At 40.5% G+C, this 24,834-nt stretch overlaps 2 protein-coding genes across 2 annotated transcripts; one reads left to right on the plus strand and one right to left on the minus strand.

Annotated features, from left to right (window-relative positions):
* Positions 1–3,165: 3,165 nt before the first annotated feature.
* On the minus strand, positions 3,166–7,195 carry LOC139289665 (sperm-associated microtubule inner protein 4). The gene is given in 9 exon segments (XM_070911268.1): positions 3,166–3,296; positions 4,501–5,260; positions 5,352–5,440; positions 6,080–6,254; positions 6,334–6,422; positions 6,494–6,684; positions 6,829–6,858; positions 6,946–7,005; positions 7,101–7,195. Coding segments are annotated over 9 exon segments (1,620 nt in total).
* A 3,920-nt stretch (positions 7,196–11,115) lies between these two features.
* pde11al (phosphodiesterase 11a, like) lies at positions 11,116–20,270 on the plus strand. The gene is made up of 20 exons (XM_070911679.1): positions 11,116–11,889; positions 12,577–12,735; positions 13,965–14,054; positions 14,343–14,483; positions 14,642–14,706; positions 14,954–15,074; positions 15,319–15,394; positions 15,481–15,548; positions 15,632–15,724; positions 16,681–16,731; positions 16,890–17,036; positions 17,117–17,224; positions 17,860–17,969; positions 18,053–18,143; positions 18,724–18,824; positions 19,032–19,109; positions 19,211–19,274; positions 19,478–19,552; positions 19,733–19,816; positions 19,938–20,270. Exons 1-20 carry the CDS (start codon positions 11,116–11,118, stop codon positions 20,268–20,270), a joined length of 2,829 nt encoding a protein of 942 aa, XP_070767780.1.
* Positions 20,271–24,834: the final 4,564 nt, after the last annotated feature.

Here is a 24,834-nt window from a genome sequence, read left to right on the forward strand (position 1 = left end):
CCAAAGCTTTAGTTTCTTTTCTACATGCCTAAAACCACGTCTACCTGCTAACATATGAAACCACATGAATTATTTATGGAGGGCCTACTGCCCACGCAAAAAAAGGCAACACCTGCCACATGCAGGGAGATGCTCACAACAGCTGCTCTGCAGGTCCTATTTATCCACTTCCTGCATTATTCACTTTGGTGAGTAAAAAACATTGGTTTTTATTTTTGGAGCAGACCCTGCAGCAATGCTACACAGGTTAGTGGATGACTTATAATACTGTGTTTAGGTGACTGAAAGTGACTTCAACTTGTGCATTTACAGCTCTATACTACATCCTCTACTATCTCAGTGGTGCCAATCAGAAACACTCCATCTAAAGTAAAGACACAGGATAGATGGTGGAATCTAGTAGATTATAGGTTGTGCACATTTATTCAAAGATTCAGCTTGACGCTCGGGGAAAACTGTGTAGGTGACCTCATGCAATGCAATGGCCCACTGCTGTTTTAAATATATGTCTTGCACAGACAAAGAAGTGTTTCTTTCCTGCCGCTGCATTCCACAGATGCCTTTTGATTCCTCTCCCTCCTTCAGTATCCCTGTGTTTGACTGCAATCACTGATGTGGGAACAAAAAACCTCAGGGGCTGCAAAGGTAACATGTTGGCCAACCAAACAATCCACGCAGCTGTGACAGTGGAAAAGGAGAAGCAGTCCACATGCTGAATTTTACTACCAAGTAGTTATTACAGGACAAACAAAGTTCTTCAAAATTTACTGTTAATTTACTTTTTCCACTGGATGTGATTTTGTCCTTCACCCGTGTACCGACCTGAGGCAGGATGTGGGCACCATCCACCTTCTTCACTCCATGTCATGACATTTTCACAGAAACTCTCAGTAGCCCCTATTGAGCCTAACACAAAACACACACACACACACACACACACACACACACACACACACACACAGCCCAAGCAGCAACTGAAAAGCCTCCTCTGTAGTTCTGTTGACACAACACGAGCTGAGATAACACTGTGTAAGTCCTAAAATTGCAGCTACTCTGTACGAGAGCCACAGCAATATTTCACCAAACAAAAGTAGCTTTGACTTTTTCAGGATTAACGCAGACGTTTGACTGGAAGGTTTTGGCACAAGCCCCATATTCAGTATGAGAATCCCTGTTATTATGCTGGATTTACACAGAATTGTAATTATCAGGGACTGTGCTGATAACTGGGATTCATATTCTCTGCATGGTAGAAATAAAATTGCAAAATCTCCCATATTCCTGTTTTTGCTCCAAACACTGTGTTGAGAGTAAGAGATGCTGAGCTCAAGCCCTGATTACAACTGAAAATGGATCCTATCTGCGCTCACTGTCATCACACACCTACATCCACTCAGCATGAGAGATGCGGCCACTCATACTGTAAAGGCACATTATTGAGAGTGCTGGCTTGTGGTTACACTGATGACTTGCTATGGAGACCTGCTGTATGTTAGGTTTTTATGGAAAGACTTATCCTCCACAACTTGTATTTACTTGTGTAGAGGAAGAGGAAGGGGTCTTAGAGTTACCATGGAGACTGAAAGGATCTATTGGTGTTTATTGCATGAATCACATGTTATGATATTTTAACAGGAATATTGCACAAGATCGACTGCTTGGAAACCCCTACAGGAGACTTGAACCCAGTATTTACAGAAATGTGGCAGTAAAAGTACTTTACTGTTGGCTTGTTTCACTAAAGAGCTTTACAAGTGAGCGCTCTGTTTAACTGTTGTGAAGTGTTTCATGCTGCCTCAAAGAGCAAGAACACTGCAATGCAACTTTTAAATGACTTATTCAGTTGACATGGTTTTCGAGGGGAAACAAGACTTGCTTTGTAAAAGAAATAATTAAACTATATAGTAAAAGGACATTGAATTTTACTTGACCCCAAAAAAAAAAAAACCGCACTCACCTTGACCGAGTTACAGATGTGAATTACAGGTGATGAAGGCGGAGGTCTTGGAAACAGTCGGTTTTATCTAAACCCAAAGGAAGAGTACACAGCCAATGAGGAGATCCTCAAAACTACAGCCTGAAGCAGACGGCCGGCCCTCCCCAGTCTGACATGTACACACATGCACCGTCCGCACTCAGCCCGCTCTGAAACCAGCAACAATTTCTGCACCGCTGTACGGAGGAGGGCGGCGGTGCGTGACTGACTGAAGCCAAACTCCAATTAAAAAACAGAACAGAGATAGGCGTCACCTCAAAGAGGCGGGGTTTGTGCCATTGACAGCATCTTTTCCATGACGTATTGTGGAGGACCCCAAAAGCAAGGACACACAGTGCGGAGACAATCTCATCACTTTGCAAATGAGTCATTTAATTATGATCTTGTTGTTTTTATTGCAGATTTATTCAGTTAAACTATATTAGATTTGTATCAGTAGGCCTATTCAATCTTACATTCCAGTGTCCATTTGTAGATAAGGAGTGGGATTACTCTTTTCTGTTTTTACTAAGTGTATAGGATAGTGGAGATGATGTCAAAATCACCAAAACGACAAGACAACCGTTATCAGAAAAACGAAATGAAGTCAGAGTGATAAATAACAGATATGGTGATATACTGTCACCTGCTGGACAAACGCTGAATCACAGCTCATCAGTCGCGCTCACGGCACATTGAGAAATAGCAGTTAAAGAAGTAGAGCATCTTTTGCAAACAATTTCTGGGATTAATTAATTAAAAATATTAGCATATGCTTAATGAGTGACTAACTAGGTCTGAAAAGTTTTATGACCTTGAATGCGACATAAGTGGAAGTTTTTCATAAATGCTTGTTTGTTTAACATGCTCAATAGCAAAAAAAAGAAACAAACAAAAACAACAAATTACAACAACAAAACCATCCTTATCTGCAGAAGTCTCCTGGTTAGAAGTAGCCACACAACTTGAGATTGTCTACAATATTCTGCAAGAAAATTGTACTGGTCCATTTTGCTGTGAGAGTTTTTATTCTCCCTCAAAGTCTGAATGAGAGGCTGTTATATCACTCAAGGCTGCAGGCTTGTTGTTCAAGGGCTTGCTGTCACAAAAAAAAAAACCTTTCGCAGCGAGTCAGTCTGACTGCAACAGATTACGTGCATGAAGGCATTTTTCCCTTTCACACTGGCCAGCTAGAAGGCTACTGCAGCACCTACAATACAAAGAGACGGATTCCATAACACAGCCAGCACAATACTCTGTGCTGAACTCTGTGTCACAGTTGTGGGGGGGGAAAAATCCTCTTCACACAAATTTTTCTCCTCTCTAACATTAGAAAGGTTACAGTAAAGACCAAAGTATTCATCTGTGCTGCGTTATGAATTTACTGCCGCTGAATATTCCTTCTGTGTGGACTGTGCAGGCAGAGTGAACTCACAGAAGTGAGCTTTGAAGGCTGTTTCTTTTATTTTACCCTTACAATCTGCTGCGGCTTGTGGGAGCCTTATATAAGACCATTATTGTATAACACATCCCGAGCTCTAATGAATATTGCAAATGAAAAGCATAGAACCAAATTAGCAAATTAACAATATTTGCAAATTTGCCTGACTGTTTACTGTACTTACACACTATTGAGCAAGTACAGAGTTAACTAAACAGTCAGAAAGTCAGACTTTTATTGTGAGCATGTTAGAAATCTTACAGCCTTTACAGTCACTCTTTGTTATGGAAATTATAACGTAATAATTTCAGTCTTAAGCAACTGAATACCTTATTGTGAAATTTAACCACAGCTGTATAGGTCATGTTGAAACTGAAACACCTCTGAATTTATTGCATTTAAATATTTTATTTTGAAAACCATGTGAATTGATGTGCTTTGATTTATGTGGTTTTCCCCTCAAGTTGTTTTCAAGGTTTACAAATTCAGATTCAAATGCCCATATTCAAGAAGCTATTTTCAAGTTGCTCAAATTCTGAAGCAAACATTAAAATCAGCCAAATTCAAGATGAAAAATTCAAACTTGAACATCTGGACTTCCAAGGATACATCTGGCAGATTAGATATTTGGATCACATGACAGAATATAACCAGAGAGGACAGAATTGGACTAATCCGATTTCAGCAACCTGTATTTATGACCAATTTTGTGCATCATAATTTGAATTGAGCAACTTGATGTGATATTTCTGAATATCACACACCTGAATTTTCTTCCTGGATTTGTCAACCCTGAAGCTTAGAAGTTGTTTAGATGACCCTCTGGAGATTTCAAGGACAATTCAAAGCTAATGAATTCAGATAGATTATTTTCAAAGTAAAATTTTGCAATACTATAAACCCGGTGGTGTTTTCAACAAATATTCAGTTGGATGTTAGCATCAATGTCCATTAGGTTATCCATGGAGGTAGTAAGAGTTGATCCCATAGAAGTCGTGTTTTTTCCCTGTGACTACATTGTCCCTCAGGTTCACGGCAGCATGTGTGATGGAACTGTTAAAGCTGCGATGGGCTGTCGACTTACTGAATGAATTTTGAAGATCCAGGAGGCTGAGAGCTGTACCTTCTCTCCCCACAGTGCCAACTCTGTCCACTGGCCGAATGCCAGGCAGGACAGGAGGTCTCGGGAGGATGCAGGGGTTAGAGATACTGCGTGGCAGCTCTCTGATCTGTGCCAGTTTCTCCTGCTCTGAAGCTGCCCTTGATAATAACTCCACTGATTCACTATGGCTAGATACATTCCTTCCAGCTTTAAAATACTCATTTTTGCTACTTGGTTCATCCATCAGGATTTTCTCTCTGTTGACCTCCTTCTCTCCCTGGAAAAGTGGGCGGTTGTACGGGTCATGGGGTCGTTCTGTGTCTGCGAACCGTGCAGCATTAGCCTCTTTGCTGCTCTGTGACATGGATACTTGCATGGGACTTTCATATAACTGGACTTTACAGTTTTCTCTCTCCCTGCCCTCATACAGAGAGCTTTGGCTTGCAGTTTGTTGTTTGTGTAAGACCTCCTGGGACGGCCCTGTGCTGTGTGCTTCTGTGGAGCCAGAGCTGTACTTTGATTGACTATGCCTCCATTGGTTTGAGTCTGGTGCCTCATTATGCTTAACTGTGATCTCTTGTGGCCTATGTGGGTTTATAGGAGCTGAAGCAGTGCCTTGGTTTGGAGCTGGAGATAGATTTGGGAGTTCAGCAGCAGTGGGACTGCAGATGCTCCTCGCCTGTCTTCTTCTACATCCTCCTCTTGCTTTAGAGGGAACAAACACAGGGAAGGACCTTTCTCTCTGTAGGGAACAGAACTCATTAGGATCACTGTAAATGTTGTTGTAAATGCTGTAAGGTACGGGTTAGGTACAATGTTCTCAAGGGTTTTACCAGTGGTGCAATGTGTGAATTCATCCCAGTGAGGTCACTCATCTTTTCCTTGAAGTCATCTATCTTTAGAGGATTTGCTGGCCCCATACCTTAAAAAATCCAACTTGAAATATGAAATATTTCATATTACAATATTATTGATTATTGATGTTAAAATCATGCATATCCCATTACTGGATTATTTATTACTTTGTAGTAGTTGTACACACAAGCTTTCATCGTACTCTTGTGTATGTGTTCTTTTCATTACTTATTCAGATCCTGCTGAGGGACTGAACGAATAGTATTGGAAAAGAAGGCGGGTGTTGTATTTTTTTTTTTTTTTTTAATATGTGGAGAACAATAGTTCTGTTTTTGTAACAGGGCTTTATTATTTCCATCATGATAACTAGTAGCTAAGAGGACCAATGAGAAATGCATAACACATGTGGAAGTCTATAGTTATTAGTGTCTGGAGTCATTTATTTGAACATTTTGTCTCCAAAGAGCATTGTTTCCCTAAACAGTTGCTCACCTTCACTTTATTCTGCATTTGAACAGAAAGTAGAACATATAAAGTTAGACTATAAGATGATGCACGTTCAACATCACATGTTGAATATTTTGTTCGATGTCAAGGAGATGGTCCAAAGAAAATATTACATGTAATATAAGATTCAGCCCCACTCCCCATCCCAATACTTTTGTACTCTCATATTAACATATTAACAGTGTTTAGGCGTCTTTACCTGTGTAGTTCATTTGATAAGAGGTGACCCAGTGTGTCCTCTCCAAGTTTTTCAACATGTTGCTGGTCCGCTCAGATAACGACAAATCCCAGTCACGAAGTTTGGGGTTGGGGAGCACTGACTTTGGAGGAGTGGGGTAGAAAATCTGGTTCTCTCCGTTCAGTGGCTTTTTATGCTGGAAGAGGGTGTTGTTAGAAACTTGTATGTATTAGGTAACCTCAACGTGAAACAATGTAAAGTTTTTAATTACTCACATCCAAGAAGCCATGTTCTCCTGTCCACATAACAGCTTTCTTCCTGGTTTTCATGGGTGTCTCCAAGGTCTCATGTCTATACGGACTTCCTGTGCATGGAAATAAAGATATCTTTAACCTCTCCATCATCCCCTTTTACCACAACATGTTGCCCTCTTACCTATAGTTTTGCTCAGCAGAATGACGTCAGCTGCACTATTTGGGATAAGGGGGTTGAGGAAAGGTTGGGAGGCAGCTCTGACTCCTGTTTCAGGGTCATCTGGAGAGCGGAAGGACGGGAACATTGCAAACTGGGAGATGTGGGACGAGTAGGGATGCTGTTTTGGAGTTGCAATCTTTATCATTTTCTCCCTGTTAGAGGCACCAGGAAGTTAAATGAAGATGTGTATTGAAGTTTGAGGCAGGCAGAAGAAAATGTAAATGCAAGCAGTGAGATTTGTCAATAAGAAATCAGTCTATCATCTGTTCGTGCATCTACAGAGAAAGTTGACTCACGCCATATTTATATCAGTTGGTTTTGGTATGCTGAGAAAAGAAACAAAATACATTATTACAAGATTTCAGTGAATTTGTTAATTGTTAATAATTTATGATGAATCGATGGCTACTCACAGCTGGTCATTGAGACGAACTTTACTTTTCTTTCTGCCACTATTGTTATAATGTCGTTGACTGGCGATAAAACAACAGTTTATAATTAGGATACATGATGTAGTACATGTTTAATTCTGCAACTGTCTTTGAATTTCTATGCAGAATGTTTCTACACTCACTCAGAAATGACGGCTCCTCCACATCCAAAGTGATAATGTCCATTTAAATCAGGCGGGATGCGATGGTTTAGTGAGGACTTGGGCTCCATCTGGCTGCTGGAGCTCTGGCTGGAACGCTAGGGCGGGAATAGTGTGAGGGCAAAAATACAGAGAATTAGGCCAAATCTGTATCTGCTAATCAATGTTGTTTTTTTTAATCATGAATGTTATGCCCACTGGTCTGGTGAGTGAAGTATTTGACAATACCAGTCAGGAAAATAGACCAGTTTGTCCCTAAATGTCACACAACCAACTGGAAAATGATTGATATGTTTACACACGAGTACTCTAAGCAGTTTAGCATAAGTTCTTGCATAAATAAAACCACAATTATTTAAGTTTCTTAGAATGAAATGAAACTGTTTGAACTCTGTCACCGCGAGATTTGACTTGTGTCTTGTGTCTTAGCCTCTTCTATTTTTTTATACTAAATTAACCATCAGTAATTATGAAATACAATGATTACACAACAATTAATCCCAAAATAATTTACAAAAGCAAAATGTTCACTTACCTGGGCAGTGGTATAGCTGAAATCAATGGGATAGATTTATTTTTGCAGCCTTTCAGCCAAAACTGATCCAGAGAAGTCTGTTTTCTCCTCCTGGTGCAGACTTCGGAAGCAGTCTTCTTGGTCCAAATGGATAAGAGTTTAAATGTTGAAGCTTTCGTGGACAGAACAGGACTCCCTCGTCTTCACTTGCGACCAGGTGAGGTGGGTTTGGATTCCTGGGACAGCCAGAGTGACGGTGTTACAATGAACAATAGGATCAGAGTGGGTGACACCCAATCCAGCCCACAGCACATACTGTGTGAGCAGAGGTGCAGTTTAAAAAACACAAGACCAAGGACTGAAGACTGAAACAACATCACACATTTGGATTGCTAAGACCAGAAGAAATATCAAATGCAACCTTTTGAAAATCATTTTTGTCCTCGTCATGCAGAATTACAGTTGGAACAACTGGGGGTCAAGATGTGCTGATATTTCATATCCTGTCAATATTTTTATATCCAGTGAGCAATCACTGCTCAGGATGCCCATCATCCAGTCATCGAGCGTGGATCTGATACACGTTCACAGTTTGGTGAACTCATACAACTAAGCATGGGGTGGAATGAAAATCAAGCTGGGGTCCGGGCGGCACACACTGACACCAGATACAAGCTGTGTGTGGGTGGTGTTTGGTTACAGGAGTCAGGTTTCGTTGTCTCCTTTCCTATGCAACATGGAAACAGTTATACATTCAGACTGTACCTCAGACAAAGCCACAAAACTTGTTCAAAGAAAGTCTTAGGGCCAATCTAGAAGGTAATTTCAGTCTGAGGATCATCCTGTTCACGTGTTGATTTAGAAATTGTATGTTCATTTTTTAGAACATCTTCTTCCAGGATTTGCGTGCGCTGTCCGTGGTGCTGTTACTCTGCTATGAACAGGGCTGACTTACCGCTCTAGACTACTCATAACACTGATGAGAGGTAAAAATGACAAGAAGTAACCATAATGCAAATTGATTTCCTACATTTTTAGAGAAAAAATGGCGTCAGGAGAGTCCCTAACACTTTTCACATCAAAGGACTCAAGGATTTGTGTTATTCCTCAAACTCCATTTTGATGAAATGTTGTCCCAATTAAGGAACCTCATTGTGTCAGTGAGTGAATCAAAATAATCCCTGATTTTACTTTAAGGGACCCTAGAAAGCAGGATGGTCACCTGTCCACATTTTGGGATTGACTCAATTATACACATTTTTTACAGTAATATGAAATTACAGTAATATAAAAACAACATCCTGAAAACGTAACATATCCAAAGTCTTTCACTATAACACTAAATATTCATGATTAAATAAGCAGCAATAAAAAAAAACATCTTTAGGTAGTTTACACTCAAAAGCTCATAGGTAGCTGATAGGCTTCATCAGCACTGTGTGGGTGTGATTTGATCAGATTTTATTGACGGTTTATTGACCAAAAAGCCACCAACTGTCATCAGATTCTGATTTAAATGCTGCTAAATCCTGATTGGTACAGAGAAAATAAAGAGATTCATAAATGTCTCATGTGAAATATCTAAAACGGTTCTAACATCAGCAGAAAGTGTGTGTTCATGTGGGATGTACTCATAGTGAGGAGCTGATTGTAAAAATACATTTAATACATTTTTAGGGTCTTTAAAATAGCTCAGCACACCTGATCTGCTCCCTAATCTTTAAATCATCAGAAACCCGAGAACTGCATCTGAATACCAGTTTTCAATCAGTAAACATCCGAGACCAATAATCAATGCAGCTGCCTCTCCTTGGACATGACATGGACTGCTTTCCAAGCAGCAAGGTTTGCCTTGTTTGTTGGCCCTCACAAGACCCATATTCGGAATTCTGCGTTTTAATTGGGATTCCCAAGAGAGCTTGTCCAAAGTCTTAGCAAAACACCCAAGTCCTATCAAGCAGCCTAAGCTAAGTCCAGTAACCAATTACCCGGCTCTGCCCCAGCGGAACTGCCGCCCTCCGGATTACATTTCCTGCTGCTGCATTGTAAATGTGCCACAGCCTGCGGTGATTTCACTATTATAAAGTTATTGTGCAGACGCAGGTTGATGCTTAACCCCTACAGGGTTGTACACACAAACAGAAATTCAACTTATAATTCTTACAGTTACCTCATCAATAACCTCTGAAACACAAATTCATTCACCTCTCTCTAAACGAAAAAGACATTGGTTATTTTCTCCATTCATGTTGCAAATTGCCAGTTTAACCCCATGAGTCAAAAAAACATGCAAGAGACCCAAATATTAGCTTTGGGCCCCTACTGACCCCTGAAACCAACAACAACAAGGTTTGCAGTGTATCAATTAGCTTTTGGTCATTTGATTTATAATTATATTTAGGATTATTCACCATGTAAGTACAATATAAAGTGAAAGAATTACAATTAACTAAAACAAGAAAGGTCTAGATTTTGAAAAGGCCTTTGCAGCAAGTCTTACTGAAACAATGAAATACTATAATACAACTAGTTATATGAATGTTTTCTGATCTGCCACCTATATGGTTGAAGTTTGATTACATTTGAATGACTAAAACCACTTGGTTGCGGTTGTGGAAAGACTGTGGTCATGGTTAAAAGACACCAGCATTGACTGTCGCAGTGGGTGTTTGTGTGTGGGTATTTTTATGAGTGTGTGTGGGTGTATGGAGGTATGTGTGTGTGAGGGTGAGGTGGGAGTAAAAAAGAAACAGTTTTGCAATTTTATAATCACAAGGCCACTTGACTCCAAGGTAACACACACTTCTATCTGTCTATCTATCTATCTGTCTATCTATCTATCTATCTATTGTGTTGTGAAAAAGCATATAGTGGCCACTCTAAAATACTGTTACAAAGGTGTAGCCTGTGTGTACTTAATCTTCATTTTTCTTTGTTGGCTTAAGCTGTCCCTTTCAAACAAGCACATGCTCCCACTGCACACTGTACTTTATGAAACTGTGTCCTGGCTGCACGTTTTAAATGCAAATGAAACATCAAACTCGTTCTTGGTTTTGATTCGAGCCCCGCACAGAGTGTCTCTGGTGGTATAGAATAAAATGAGCGAGGGAACAGCCTGCCCTGCAGTTTTTTCAATTACTAGGGAGAATATAGGAGCCGTGTTTTTCGACACCTCTGCATAGTATTCCACAGAAATCCACAGAGACACAGCTCAATCTCGCTTGACAGACAGCTGTACTGTCGCCTGTTCTCCCTGGCGTCATCAATCCGGTCTCAGATAAACTGAATCTATTTGACCACTTCTGCCCCCAGTGTTTTCGGGAAGAATACGATGGACTGGGATGAATGAATACATGTTTTGAGGACATCACTTCTCTGAGAAGCTCGGCTGCAGCCGCATCAGCCCGTCATCCACTCGTCCAACTCTTGTTCTGTTACATCTGAGTGTCTCATTTGGTCCCCGCAGCAGCTTCGAGCATGACAACATTTGACTTCTCGGATGTAGAGGCGTTTTTGGACTGCCACCCAGACCTCTTCGAAGAGTATCTCGTCCGGAAGGCGAAATGTGATCAGGTGAGCAGGTGGTTGAGGGAGCATCAGCCGTCGAAAGAGTCCACAGCCGAGGAGAAGCGCGGCGCTGCCAGGGACCCGCTCTGGCCGACTAACCCGGACGGGCTCCGGCGCAGATCGTCCCACATGGAGCTGCGACGGAACTTCGCCCGGTCTAAAGCCACCACCGCACATCGGACCTACGACGAGCATGTGAGCCTGATCGAGCACGAGTCCCAGTCCAGCATGAGGCGCCGTGCGCTCCTGCGTAAAGCCAGCTCCCTGCCTCCGACCACCGCGCACATCCTGAGCGCCCTGCTGGAGTCCAGGGTCAACGTGCCCCAGTACGCGTCCAGCGCCATCGACTACAAATACAGACTCAAAGAAACCAACGAGAGGGAGTTTTTCTTGGAGTTAGTGAAGGACATCTCCAATGATTTGGACCTGACAAACCTCAGTTATAAGATCCTGATCAATGTGTGTATCCTGGTGGATGCAGACAGGTGCTCGCTTTTCCTTGTTGAGGGACCCGCGCACAAGAGGACGCTGGTGTCCAAATTCTTTGATGTGCACTCAGGCACCACTGTCAGACCATCCTCCAGCACCCTAAACTCCAATGAAGTGCAGGTGCCATGGGGAAAGGGTATCATTGGATACGTGGCAGAGCATGGGGAAACTGTAAACATCCCAAACGCGTATGAGGTAAATGTGAGCCTGGTCTACAGGTGTATGATATCTACATATTATTATACTGGGTCAAAAGTTAATGCAGAGGGATTTACAGTGAGCGAAGATATTGATTATCGATGTATGACTGGTGTGGGGATGAGACCAGTGTTTTTTCGCCATTGGGAGCAAACAAGAACATAAACTCCCTGTTGGAGTATGTACTATATTACTTAACCAGTTGTTTTTGAAGTTCCTCGAAGGGCTCGCTCATCTCGAAGAAAATACTCTGCATAATTACCTCAATTATGTCAGAATAAGAAAAACACTCTCTCTATAATAGTCAAAGAAAAAGACAAGAAAGCAAGCGTTATAATCCTCGCAGCTTCCCACGAGCCACATCTCGTCTTAAACGCTACCAGTTGCGTGCCACATCATTATATTGTGGCCTTGGGCTGCTTGGGAGGCTAAAATGATGATGCGGATCCCGCTGAGGTCTATTACTGCACATAGTGTAGATATGTGTCAGCAGGAGTATTGTAGTCTTTTTTTGTGCTCATAGTAAAAACAAGAGGCCTCCTGCAGAGCTGTGAGTTTAAATAGCCAGGAATGTGGTCTCACAAGGGCATTTACTGGCCACAGTGACTTGTACATGTGTGTTCATGTGGGATCATGTGTGTTTGATATTATGTGTAATATGTGTTTATGTGACCACTGTTCCAGGACCACCGCTTCAGTGATGAGATAGACAAGTTAACGGGCTACAAGACTCAGTCCATCCTCTGCATGGCCATCTGTAACAGTGATGGAGAAGTCATAGGTGTTGTACAAGCAATCAACAAAAATCCCATGGGCACTCCCTTTACTGAGGATGATGAGAAGGTGAGGCTCTGTTATTTCTCTCAGTTGAAAAAAACCTTTATCCGATCCACGCTACCGGGGAGGGATTTTCACATTAATATGCTTTTTTATTGGCTATTTCACATCTTCAGTGTTATTGGTTTGACCATTAAGGGCACTTTATAGATGGAGTTAACACACACACACACACACACACACACACACTAACACTTATTGCACAGAAGCTCTTGAGCCATGCAGCTGAAAACACAGTTTGTTCTGTGAATCTTCTTAATGGCTGTGGAGAGGGGAAGTAAAACACCAGAAGAATGAAGGGAGGAGGTCAACCTCTTACTCAAGTGTGGAGCATTAAATAGGTCTGGCTGTGCAATATATGCACACTTAGTACACACATTCTGAGTGGATACACTTTCAATTGCTCCCTGAGCAATCCACTTGAAATGGGTTTACTAGAATCTGCATGTTTTAGCTTCTTTTACAGCTCCACAGCTCATGAATACGACTTCATTCTCCCAGTTTGGTGATGTGCAAATAATATATTGTGCACCTTGCAGATGTGAAAATCACTGGCTTCTTGTTTAAGTGTGTAGCCAGGCAATAAAAAAGTAAAGGTGCTCATGTGATTCACTCTGGGTAAATACATTGAAAAGATAAATCAAGAAAAGCAAATACAGAGAGATGCTGGTGCAGTAAACCTTTGTTGTTACTGTTTAAGTTTGTTTAGATTTGCAAGAGTTCAGCTGCACTGAGATGCAACAGTTTGTCCACAAGGTGGCAGAATAAAGTTGTAGGAAATCATGTACCCTCAATACACAATGTTCGCTGGCCTCTACTTCAAAGAAATCAGCTTCGAACAAAGTTTTGAGTTTGCAGGAATCTAAGCATTTTTGCTGTATGTGGATCTAAAACAGAAGTCTAAATAAAGCTACAGCAAAGCAACTTCAGTAACTACTTTTAAGCAACAAAGACGCTGAAAATAGAAAAACACATCTCATCTGCCAGCTTATCTAGGCATTTTAAGGCCCATGATGTCTTACTAAAGGCCTTCTTTCTCTAAATCAATACTTCATTAACAGGGAATCTATTTGAGAGAAATCTGTGCAGAGAAGCTGCTAACGCCATCACAACTTCTTCCCCCATCCCCGCACACTCTCTCCAGTTCAGTTCTACACCCTTTTGTTTAGCATACAAATAGCTAACATTTATGGATTATGCATGCCTCTCACCACTTTTTTTCTACTTTTACTCAGGTACTGCAGATGTATCTACCATTCTGTGGAATATCGATTTCCAATGCCAAGTTGTTTTCTGAGTCTCGCAAGGAGTATGAAAGGAGTAGGGTAAGAGAATATAAACTGTGTGTTTACAAAAAGCTGTTTAACATTACAATTTCTATACTTAATTAAAAATACCAATAACAGCAGTTGAATTTCACTGCAGACACATTAACACACCTTACATTTATAGCAGCTATTCATTAGTCAATAGTTTTTATAAACATATTACCACCAAAGGGATTTCACTTAATGGCTAACAAATCCCCTCTACTGCATCCTTCAACAACATGACATATATCAATGTCAACACTGCAGGACACAAGCCATTAGCGTCCTTTCTGGTTGCCACAGGCGCTGCTGGAGGTGGTCAACGACCTGTTTGAGGAGCAGACCGACCTGGAGAAGATTGTCAGGAAGATCATGCAGCGAGCGCTGACCCTCCTGCAGTGTGAACGCTGCTCCGTGCTTCTCCTCGAAGACATCGACTCACCTGTGAGACCTCTGGCTCTTCGTCAGTTTTTCCTGCCCCACAGATTCATTTACTTTAACTTTTCCATTAAACCATGAGGCCTTTCTGGTGTCAAACTCTCCTATCTTTGTTGCTAAATGTCATTGCTGCTGGCTGTGATGATTCATGTCTCTTTCTTTAGGTTGTGAAGTTCTCCAAGACGTTTGAGCTCATGTCTCCCCTGTGCAACATGGACCATGACATCAGGTGAAAGAGACATCATGAAAACTGACAGAATGATTATTATTTCTAGGGGTTACACACTATAAATGGATACATTTGGATATGATGTGCATTCATACAAATCCATGACACTTGCATGCTTTTCAGCATAACAAAACTAGTACAAAAAAATCAACTCACTCAATATTTACAGCTGTTGTGTTGCACGGACAGGGTGTTGAACTGCCCTGTCCTGACTATTGTTCCGTGTTTCTGTTATTGGCCGCATCAGCATGGAGAAGCTTTCGTGTTCTGATTGGTTGATCAATAACAGCATTGCTGAGCTGGTGGCTTCCACAGGACTGCCTGTTAACATCAGCGACGTGTGTCAGGACCCACGCTTTGATGCTGAGGTGTGGACACAATGGTCTCCCTATTAGACCTATTAGAGCTCACACAAATGCATGGACACATACATGCTTGTGGCTGCAGTAAGTAGACACAGGCACACACCACAAACACCATCAAATACAAACAACTTGTAATTGTTACAGTACTTGTGAGCACTGGTGAATTTGTCGATGGTGCCATGGTGGCCTTTAAAATATAAATTTCTCAAACAGTCAGTCTGGCTCCATGTTCCTGTCTCCTTTACAGGCGGATCAGGCCTCAGGGTTTCACATCAGATCAGTGTTATGTGTCCCTATCTGGAATCGAACTCATCAGATAATTGGTAAGTTGACCAGAAATAATCAATTTGTCCTCACTGGGAAACAAGTTTTCATGTTACAGTCAATGATGTATGTGTGTTTTCCACAGGGGTCGCACAGATTCTGAATCGGCTAGACAGGAAGACCTTCAATGATGCAGATCAGAGACTGTTTGAGGTTAGTTTTTTAAAACTCCGATTACAGCTGTTCCATCAAAAATTTGTGTGAAGTGTTAATTGTTGCATTGTCTTTGTGTTCAGGCATTTGTGATATTCTGTGGACTTGGAATCAACAACACCATGATGTACAATCAAGTTAAAAAGACGTGGGCCAAGCAGTCTGTAGCACTGGATGTAAGACCTGCAACATATTGATTACAACTTTTTTTTAACCCCATCACTTTGGAAGACATGAGATATTTACATAGATTTGTTTGTATGTACGAGTTTTTCTTATTGTTTTTTTTTTATTTTCTAACTGTCTTTTCCTGAATTTTCTTCTCTTTCCCCATCATTACTGTCTTCTTTAAAACGTGACATAACCAAATTACAAAATAATAAAGAGGTAAAATACAGAAATACATCATCCACCAGCTACTAATCCTTACAAAGCATTTGATGGGCATACCATGAATGTATTGTACACCAGAATTTAAACTACCTACTAAATTACTCTAAATGAAATAATTTTTATTACACCCCTTGACATCCATTCAAAATGAGTGTATGAGACAATAGTAATTGAAGAGGAAAGTGGTGCCACTGATTAATGGTAATCTTAACAGAAGCTCCTGATATTCATTAGTGTCTCCATCTGTGTTCTGCTCCACTGCCCGCTATCTAACCTAAGCAGTCACATGATCCTCAGCAAACATGGTTCTGCTTCTCTACCATAAATATTTCAGCTGCTGTTAATAATTCATGATAAATACATGTGCCAATCTGCTCACCTCTCATCAAAGGTAATACACACTCCTGTATTTCTGTCACACAAGCTTTGCTGTTCCTTTAAACACCTGATGGATTTTTTTTCTCTGGTGAGGAGACCCAAAATATAGCAACAAATCAGTTTTAAGAGCAGAGATGTACTTTCTTTGATCCTTATGGCATAAAAAGATGAGCAGGAAAGATAGATCACGTGACAATTCTTGGAAAATATTGATTATCTTCTTCAGCAGTCTTTTTCAGAGTCAGTCTTATCTCATTTAGGATTAGCATAAGCATAACATAAGCATAACACATAAGCATTTGATCAGCATCAGAGTAAGTTTTCTATCTCTCACTGTTTTGCATGATTCTGTTGTTTTTAGATGCTGTCCTACCATGCAACCTGTTCCAAGGTAGAAGTTGACAGACTCAAGGTAAGGCTTCACCAACTGTATGACATATGATGCTTTTTGTGTTGTGTGTGATGTATTTGAAGGTGAAGTGTAATTTGAAAACTGAAAATGTGTTTTAGTGCTTTGCGTCCTTCCTTGCTGGCACCATATGATTGACAGCTCTGTCCTCACCCCTTAAGGCAGCTAAGATCCCCCTGAGCAGTGAGTTAGGCATCGACGAGTTTCACTTCAACGACTTCTCTTTGGACAACGATGCCATGATCACCGCGTCACTCCGCATGTTTCAGGAACTTGGTGCCGTCCAAAAGTTTAAAATTGACTATGAGGTGAGGCCCTGGAATATGTATATATATGGAGTCCACAGTGTTTATGGATGTAAATGTCCTGTATTTCTGTCTTCTTGTAGGTTTTGTGCCGCTGGCTTTTGACTGTGAGGAAGAACTATCGAACTGTGGCGTATCATAACTGGAGACATGCCTTCAATGTATCGCAGTGCATGTTCGTTATGATCACGGTAAGTTTCAAGATGCGTCAAGTCAAGTCGGATTTATTAAAGTTGCTTTACATGCCCACAAATAGGCAGATTTCGATTAGAAATGACCCAGCTTTCTAAGATGCATATCTCATATTTCTCTCATGCTAGAGTCTTGTGCCACCTTCAGTCTCTCTGTGTGTTTGCTTTCACTCTACACAGTCAAACTGTCTTATACAGTAAAGGCTGATTTCCACCAAAAGAAACCCTTAGACCTTCAATGAGGATAACAAGTTATTTTTAAAGGCTGTCCTGAGAAAAGTAAGTCTCAGTGGACTTATCATCAAACGAATCAACAATCAGTCACTAGACAAAACATCATTAGGAGGAAACATCACAGGACAAACATCATTAAGAGAAAATTCAAAGGGCGAATATTTGGGTGTCAAAGAGAATGATCAACTTTCCAGGGTGATCAGGTATGCCGAGAGCTTGCAAACCATCCTATCCTATCCTATCCTATCCTGTCCCATCCCACCCCTTCAATCCCACCCCATCATATCATATTATATTCTATCAAATGGCAATAGGTAATAGAGAATAAATAAAAATGAACAGAATGAGTGTTGTGGTGGACTCTGATAATTGGATATGGCTGTCTGCTTTACTTTTGGCAGACAGCCACTTTCCAAGATGTCCTGTCAGATGCAGAGATACTGGCACTGATGGTCGGCTGTCTCTGCCATGACTTGGACCACCGAGGCACCAACAATGCATTTCAAGCCAAGTAAGTGACCCAGGCCTAAAGTTTGATGACGAGAGGTGTCTTATGGGCGACTGAAAGTTTCACTGCTCTGTTTTTTCCTGCAGGACAGGTTCTGCTCTGGCTCTGCTCTACGGGACGTCAGCCACCCTGGAGCATCATCACTTCAACCATGCAGTCATGATCCTACAAAGTGAGGTCAGACCGATATTTCTCATATGATTATAATGCTCAAGTTATTCTGAGGTTTACTTTATTGGCTGTATTGGCTGGGTTTTCCTTTTGTGGTGTTAGTTTGCTTTCCTCAACCAATGAGTTGCAAGTGTTTAAGCATGTTTGCAACGTCTGTCCATGAAACCCATACAAAAAACAAATACATTACAAATACATACAAAACAAAACAAACACAAATAAAAATACCGCAAAAGCCTCTTTGGAAACAGAGAACCAGAAAGCCACTTTTGTGCAGTTTGGGCTTTGGGACAGTGCTGAGCAAACACTGCCTGCTGGTAGGCGGCAGCATTGACCACTAGTGATGTTATGAGGCTGATTTGTTTGATCATTAGGAACTGTGTTGTCTATTGATTTCTTTTAACAGCGGACAGAGAAAGTCTATACACATTGCTAATTAACATTGTTAATGAGAGCTTCATTTGACAGTGAGCGATGACTTTACCAATGCATCTGCAGTAAGGAGACATTTTAGCCACCATTACTCATCCTGGGCTGTTTTTGTGTGTGTGCCCACTGTATGCTATTGTATTTTTTTTTCTCACAGGGTCACAATATCTTTGCAAACCTCTGCTCTAAAGAGTACAGCAACATGATGCAACTATTGAAGCAGGCTATTCTCTCCACAGACCTTACTTTGCACTTTGAGTAAGTGGTCTTTTTAATGGATTCAGAGCTGAAGTAGTTCCTGATTAGTAAAAAAGTAAAACTGAAATAGATTTTTGCCGATTATTGGATGACTTCTTGCATCTAATTAGAGGAAATTACATTTAGATTTCTGTGTTATTACAAAGTGTGGTGAAAACTGTCTTGTGTATTACCTTGCCTTTTAACATTTTCTCTTTGCATTGTAAGGCGCAGAAACAAATTCTTCGAGTGTGTTCTATCTGGAGAATTCAGCTGGACAGATGAAAAAAACAGAGAAGTTCTCAGGTTTCTACCTTTGTGCTAAATAAAACTGTCCTGTGCCAAAATTACTTTGACTGTGAAGTGTGAAACAAGCAGCTAGAAATGAGCTTTGATGTCATCAACAGGTCCATGCTGATGACAGCATGCGATCTGGGCGCTGTCACTCGTCCTTGGAAGATATCTAAACAGGTTTGTTTGCATGTTTTGCCTTTTTCATACTGACTGTTTTAGGCTTCAGAAACGTGCACGTTCTCCCTGAAAAATACCAGAATTTAGCACAAAGTATAGCAAAATGCATGCACCTAGCTTCTAACTTTGAGCCCATTTTTGAGCCAACATCGACATTTTGAGTAAAATAATGAAATAATGATGGTTGGCATTTATGTTGCAAGGTTGCAGAGCTGGTGACGAGTGAATTCTTTGAACAAGGTGACAGAGAGAGGTCTGAGCTTAAGTTGACCCCAGCGGTAAGTAAGAAAGTCTTATCTGTCACTTGGATTTTTCTCTAGCACACAGATTTCTATCTCATACTGAGTTGCCAGCATACACTTAAACCATGTTCTTGTTGTGAGCAGTTTTTTTTTTGTCAAATGGTTATGATGAATGTTTTTGGTCATGGATGACAGAAGACTATCACCTCTCTGTAGGCCATATTTGACCGTAATCGCAAAGATGAACTGCCTGCCTTACAGCTGGAGTGGATAGACGGGATATGTAAACCCCTTTACCAGGTAGGTATCCCTTGATGTCTCAAGTTAAACTTTTACTGGGGTCTCATTTTGAAAATAGCAAAAATAAAAGCACTATTTGGGATTTTGAATATCTGTTGTACTCTCCTGTGTCTCCTCCCAGGCACTGCTGAAGCTCAACAGAAAGTTGCAGCCGATGCTCGATGGCATAGATGCCAATCGAATCAAATGGCAGGACCTCTGCTCGTCCTATCAGCAGACACGCAGAGCCTCTGTGTCCAATCAGAGTTCTGAATCAGATCAGAGTCCTGAGTCCCATGAAGACACAGAAACTAATCAACAGCCAGACTCCACAGAGACTCTGAAGCCAGTTGAAAACACCAAGTTTGGGTCAAAGTCTAAGCGCAGTCAGGAAGTGAGGTGCAGAGAGAACAAAGGTTCCTGTGATGATAAACCAGCGTCAGCTGGCAACATAACGTTGGCAGGAAAGAAGTAAAGCAAGCTAAGTGTTAAGTATAAGTTTAAACATTAAATAGCTCTCATGGGACACTTCCCATACCCTGTGATTTTCTAACACGTGCTACCCTAAAATGATTTTTAAAAGTCTGGGTAAGTGAAATGCAGTTTTCATCTGCTGAGCACATTTCTTCTCCCAAGTGTGCCAAACTCTATTAAAAGGGCAGTTTCCCATGTCATGTTCTCTATAAGCTTTTCATCACTGAGATGTACAAGAATGAGAGACTACTGTTGAAACCAAAGAGGGCCACTTATTACTGTAATGTTTTGTAATGGGAACTGCCTCAAAACCACAAGCCCATTGGAATGCCTTTACAAAACAAAAAAAGGAATCACTGTGATTTCTCTCTGTCACATAAATTGCCGTTATGAATGTAGACCGGAGCATGATCTTGTTCCTGAATGTTTCTTACTGATAGGCTGTCTTACCTCAGTTGGAAGTATTTGGCTGCATGGCATAATTTTCAATGTTTGTAGGTTAACTGAGCCTTCGGCTGTCAACTTGTTTTGTGAATTGCATGTATGTATCATATCAGTAATGTATATTGCCACATTGAGATGAAATCCTTGTATGTCTTGGTATGGAATGAGGCAGATAAATGTGAAAGGCCAAACGTTAGTGTATTGACTTTGTAAGGAAGGTCACTGATAAACTCCTCAGGCTGATTGTGTGTGTGAGTGTAACCTCTCTCTCCTCCTAATTCAGTGATTTACGGCCAAATGTGGCCCGCCATAGGGTGCCGGGTGGCCCTTCAACCATTTTCTAATTCACAATGAAAATGAATTGATTCAATTTTTTTGTTTGTTTATAACAATTAGTAAATGTTCAGGAAGTTGCATATTAGCTGATCAGAAGTGGTGACATTTCTGCTAAATGTTCATGTACACCTGACTTGCATGGGGCACATGGGAGAAGTTTGCCTTCAGGGCTGTCTGTCTGAAAGGACTTTCACCCAGGAGGCTGCTGTTCGTGTCCCGTGTGAAACCAAAAGTCAACGTTGACGTATTATTTTAACCCAAACTATTATCTTTTCCTAAACCTAACCAAGTAGTTTTGGTGCCTAAACATAACCAAACTGCGACTGTTTCACAACGTTAACCACGTGTTAGAAAGGCTCTCTGCCAGAAAGGCCTGGGGCCTGTTAGTGTTTGTTTATTAACTGGCCCCTGGCCTCATGTCATTTTGCAAAAGGGGCCCCCGGGCAAAGCAAGTTGTGTATTACTGTCCTAATTGCTTAAAAATGATGACATAGAAGAATACAAATGGTTTTGTCTTATGGGTCTAAAATTAACTTACTGTTAAGGTATAGTTTAGTTTTTTGGAATATTTATTGTTTGGACAACTTGCATTATAGTAATTCTTTTAAAAAACACATGCCTGTCTGTGTTCATTTAAAAAAAAGACATTTTATAAAATGCCTGTTTTACTTTCTCTTTACAAGCGCCCACATGTGACTGTAATTTTTATTACTAGGCTAATGAGTACAATGTATTACAGTAATCTTCAGGATGTGAGTGAACAATGAAAGTTAGGCTAATTTCACTGTTAAATATATCTTTAAACTGCACACAGCAGCAAGAAAAACATCCATGAGTTTGTCTCAGTCTGGTTAAGAAGGAAAAATTCTCCAAAAACCAAACTATGCCCTTAGAAGACTTCAGTAATGTACATACAGTGTGTAAAAATGTCTAAATAGAAGTTTTAAGGTTCTTATAAAGCGGAGTGTGTATATGTGTTTCCATTTGTTTCTGTTATTTGAGGTTCATCACAGTGTTTTGTTGTTCAGACTGGGCAGCATGCTGATTATGTTGAAACTGCATGTTTCATGTTTGATGTTGATACTGGACTTTATCTTGATGCCTTCGACTGCCCTATGAGATTTGCTTTGCATGAAGTTACTGTAAGGGCAATACTCAGTGTTGTTACGTAAGAATATTGTCGCTGCACTATTGTTGTTGAGGACAGATAAAGATTTCTATTTTCGATCACAGACTTTACCAAAATTATACATTCATTATTTTTCATACACCGGACTCTATATTTATGCAAGATGTGGAATTGGCATTTTCTCCTGCTATTTATACACTGTCCACTAAAAATACATTCTTAGACAAAGAAGACAAAGAAAGTGCTACATCTCAGATAAAAGGGAGTGAATCGATCTCCAGCTGGTTTTGTGAATAAAATGCTGTGGCATGGAAACTGATCATTTGTTGTAATTTGTGGTTTATATCTAACAAAAGTCATGTAAGATTTCTATGGTTATTATTCACAATTAATTTCTGTAATTTCTACTTAATATTATGAAACAGTCGTTGTAAAGTTTATTGACAAAACTGTGACACTGATACAAAAGAGAAGCACATGCAGCAGACTATGAACTGGAAACCAATCCAATCCAAAATAGTGTGAATTCACTGTAACAGTCACAAACTGATAATACAACAGAAAAAATGAAATAAATACATGAAAGAATGTGATGAAAGAGTACATATGGAAGGGACAGACTGATCAAAAAAAAAGCAACTTTCATACATCCATAATGTCAGTTCAACACTCCCATATTACATGAAGCTCATAGAGGGTTTACAAAATGTTTGCTGTGACACAATCAACATAGCAGAGACAAACCTCATGCATTCACAGTCATGTAAACGATGATTTAACTAGATGCATTGAGAGATGTAGGGAGGAGGTCTGGTGACAGACGGCTTACCTTACTGTTCATACAGACATGGCAGGTTATTGCACCTGGCACCTGGGTGGATATTGTACAATAACACATTTCAAGTACTTTATCACATGTCAACATCTGCTCACTGTGTGGTGATTTGGCTGTTTGTTGAAGTTGAAAATCATTGTTCTTATTTCTTTTAGTTGATGTAGAATAAGAGTGATGCAAAGATCAAAGCTGAAATGTTTGTGTCACACTTGAGTCTCTGTGGATGAGGATATTGAGAGCTTTTTGTGACTGAAATACAGTATTTGCATTTCTGATGCTCTGCCTGTCCTGTGATTGCACCATCTGCTTGGAATATCTTAAGAGTGCAGAGCAAAAAAAAAATCTTTTTACCCTTTCTATTAGACAATATCCATAAATTGTTAACTAGCACTTTCCAGATCAACCCATTGTGGTGCTAAAAGAACAAAGCTCATCTGTGAATAAAAGATTACTAGTGAGAAAAACACTTGTGACCTGAAAAGTGATGCTAAAGGTTAACTCATCCACCAAGCAGACAGTCCAACAAAACACAGCCACAGCCACAGAGAGCACAATGTGAAGAGAATCTTTACATATTCATACAGTCTCTTTTAAATCCCGTTATTCATCTGTGGAGAGTGTTTGATGTTGATTTTAATAAGGCAGCGAGGTGAGGCAACAGTAGCAGCAACAGAAGTGTGTAAAACTCAGTGCAGCTCGACGCGCATGCAGCCGCCAGCTGCCAAGCCATAGCCAGAGCCGGGCCTTAATCTATAATTTAACATGGATTGAGTTTATTCTCCTCAGGGTCGATGATCAGGGGAGAGCCGGATGGAGAGAGGAGGGAGAGCCTTCCAAACTCATTTTTGATACAGGGCCGGGCTCTGCCATAGTCTTTGATCTCTCTCTCTCTCCTTCACTTCTTTTTTTCTGTTTTATCTCCCTCACACACAGACACAATGTCTTCCACTCCTATTCAGCCTGACATACTGCACTATATGTACACACTGACAAACAGATGCAGAGCACTAAATGACCGGGTGGAAAACAAACACCCTGCAGAGACTTGTGTTGTGTTTAATCACCTCTAAGATATTCATACACCTAGTTTGTATCCTGAGTCATTCCTCATGAGACGGAGGCCGAAAATAGAAACTAAACAATCTGGGATAACCTCTGAGGTTGAATGAGTTACAGTGAAGGTATTAAACACTGTGTGTGTGTGTATAAACATAATCACAGTAATGAGATCGCTCTTTACAGCCGCTTTGTAAATGTAGAGGAAATAGCCTGTATCCATTTTTAGAAACTAGATTGTGGCAAGCAAAGCCATGCAAATGTAATAGTGTGAAGTAGACTATAAATATTAATACATACTCTCAATACTAATGGCAATGTACCAGAAATAACCTTGTTTGCCTCATGATTATTTATCTTATTATGTGCATATATTTTTTATGATGCAACAATGAAACTCTATTATGAGTTTTAAAGGCCGCTCTGGCAGCCATCAGTGTGATGGCTTCAATAATCACACATCAGCACATCATGAACCTCAGAGCTTGAACACACAGAAAACTTAAAAACACTCATTGAATGATTGTAAAGAACACTATCTGAGTGGTTTTTCCTTGTTTACCTTGATGTGGTACAATTAGTATCAAATAATACACATCAACCTCTATAAAGGTAAACTGATGATTTAGATACTACGTGCCTCTCATTTCATGTTTGACATGCATCCCCACGTTAGCTGCTTATATCAATCATGCAAACAAATTTCAAAGCAGAAATATTGGCAAAATTGAGTTTCAGAGTTTGTTCTCGACCCTGGAAACAGCT

Source organism: Enoplosus armatus, chromosome 9, assembly GCF_043641665.1.
Source record: "Enoplosus armatus isolate fEnoArm2 chromosome 9, fEnoArm2.hap1, whole genome shotgun sequence".
Lineage (NCBI taxonomy): Eukaryota > Metazoa > Chordata > Actinopteri > Centrarchiformes > Enoplosidae > Enoplosus > Enoplosus armatus.

Coding starts and splice junctions, on each gene's coding strand:
- pde11al (XM_070911679.1), top strand. CDS start 11,116: ATGACAACATTTGACTTCTCGGATGTAGAGGCGTTTTTGGACTGCCAC. Junction 15,725..16,680: donor AGCAGTCTGTAGCACTGGAT/GTAAGACCTGCA, acceptor TGTTGTTTTTAG/ATGCTGTCCTACCATGCAAC. Junction 19,110..19,210: donor AAAAACAGAGAAGTTCTCAG/GTTTCTACCTTT, acceptor TGTCATCAACAG/GTCCATGCTGATGACAGCAT.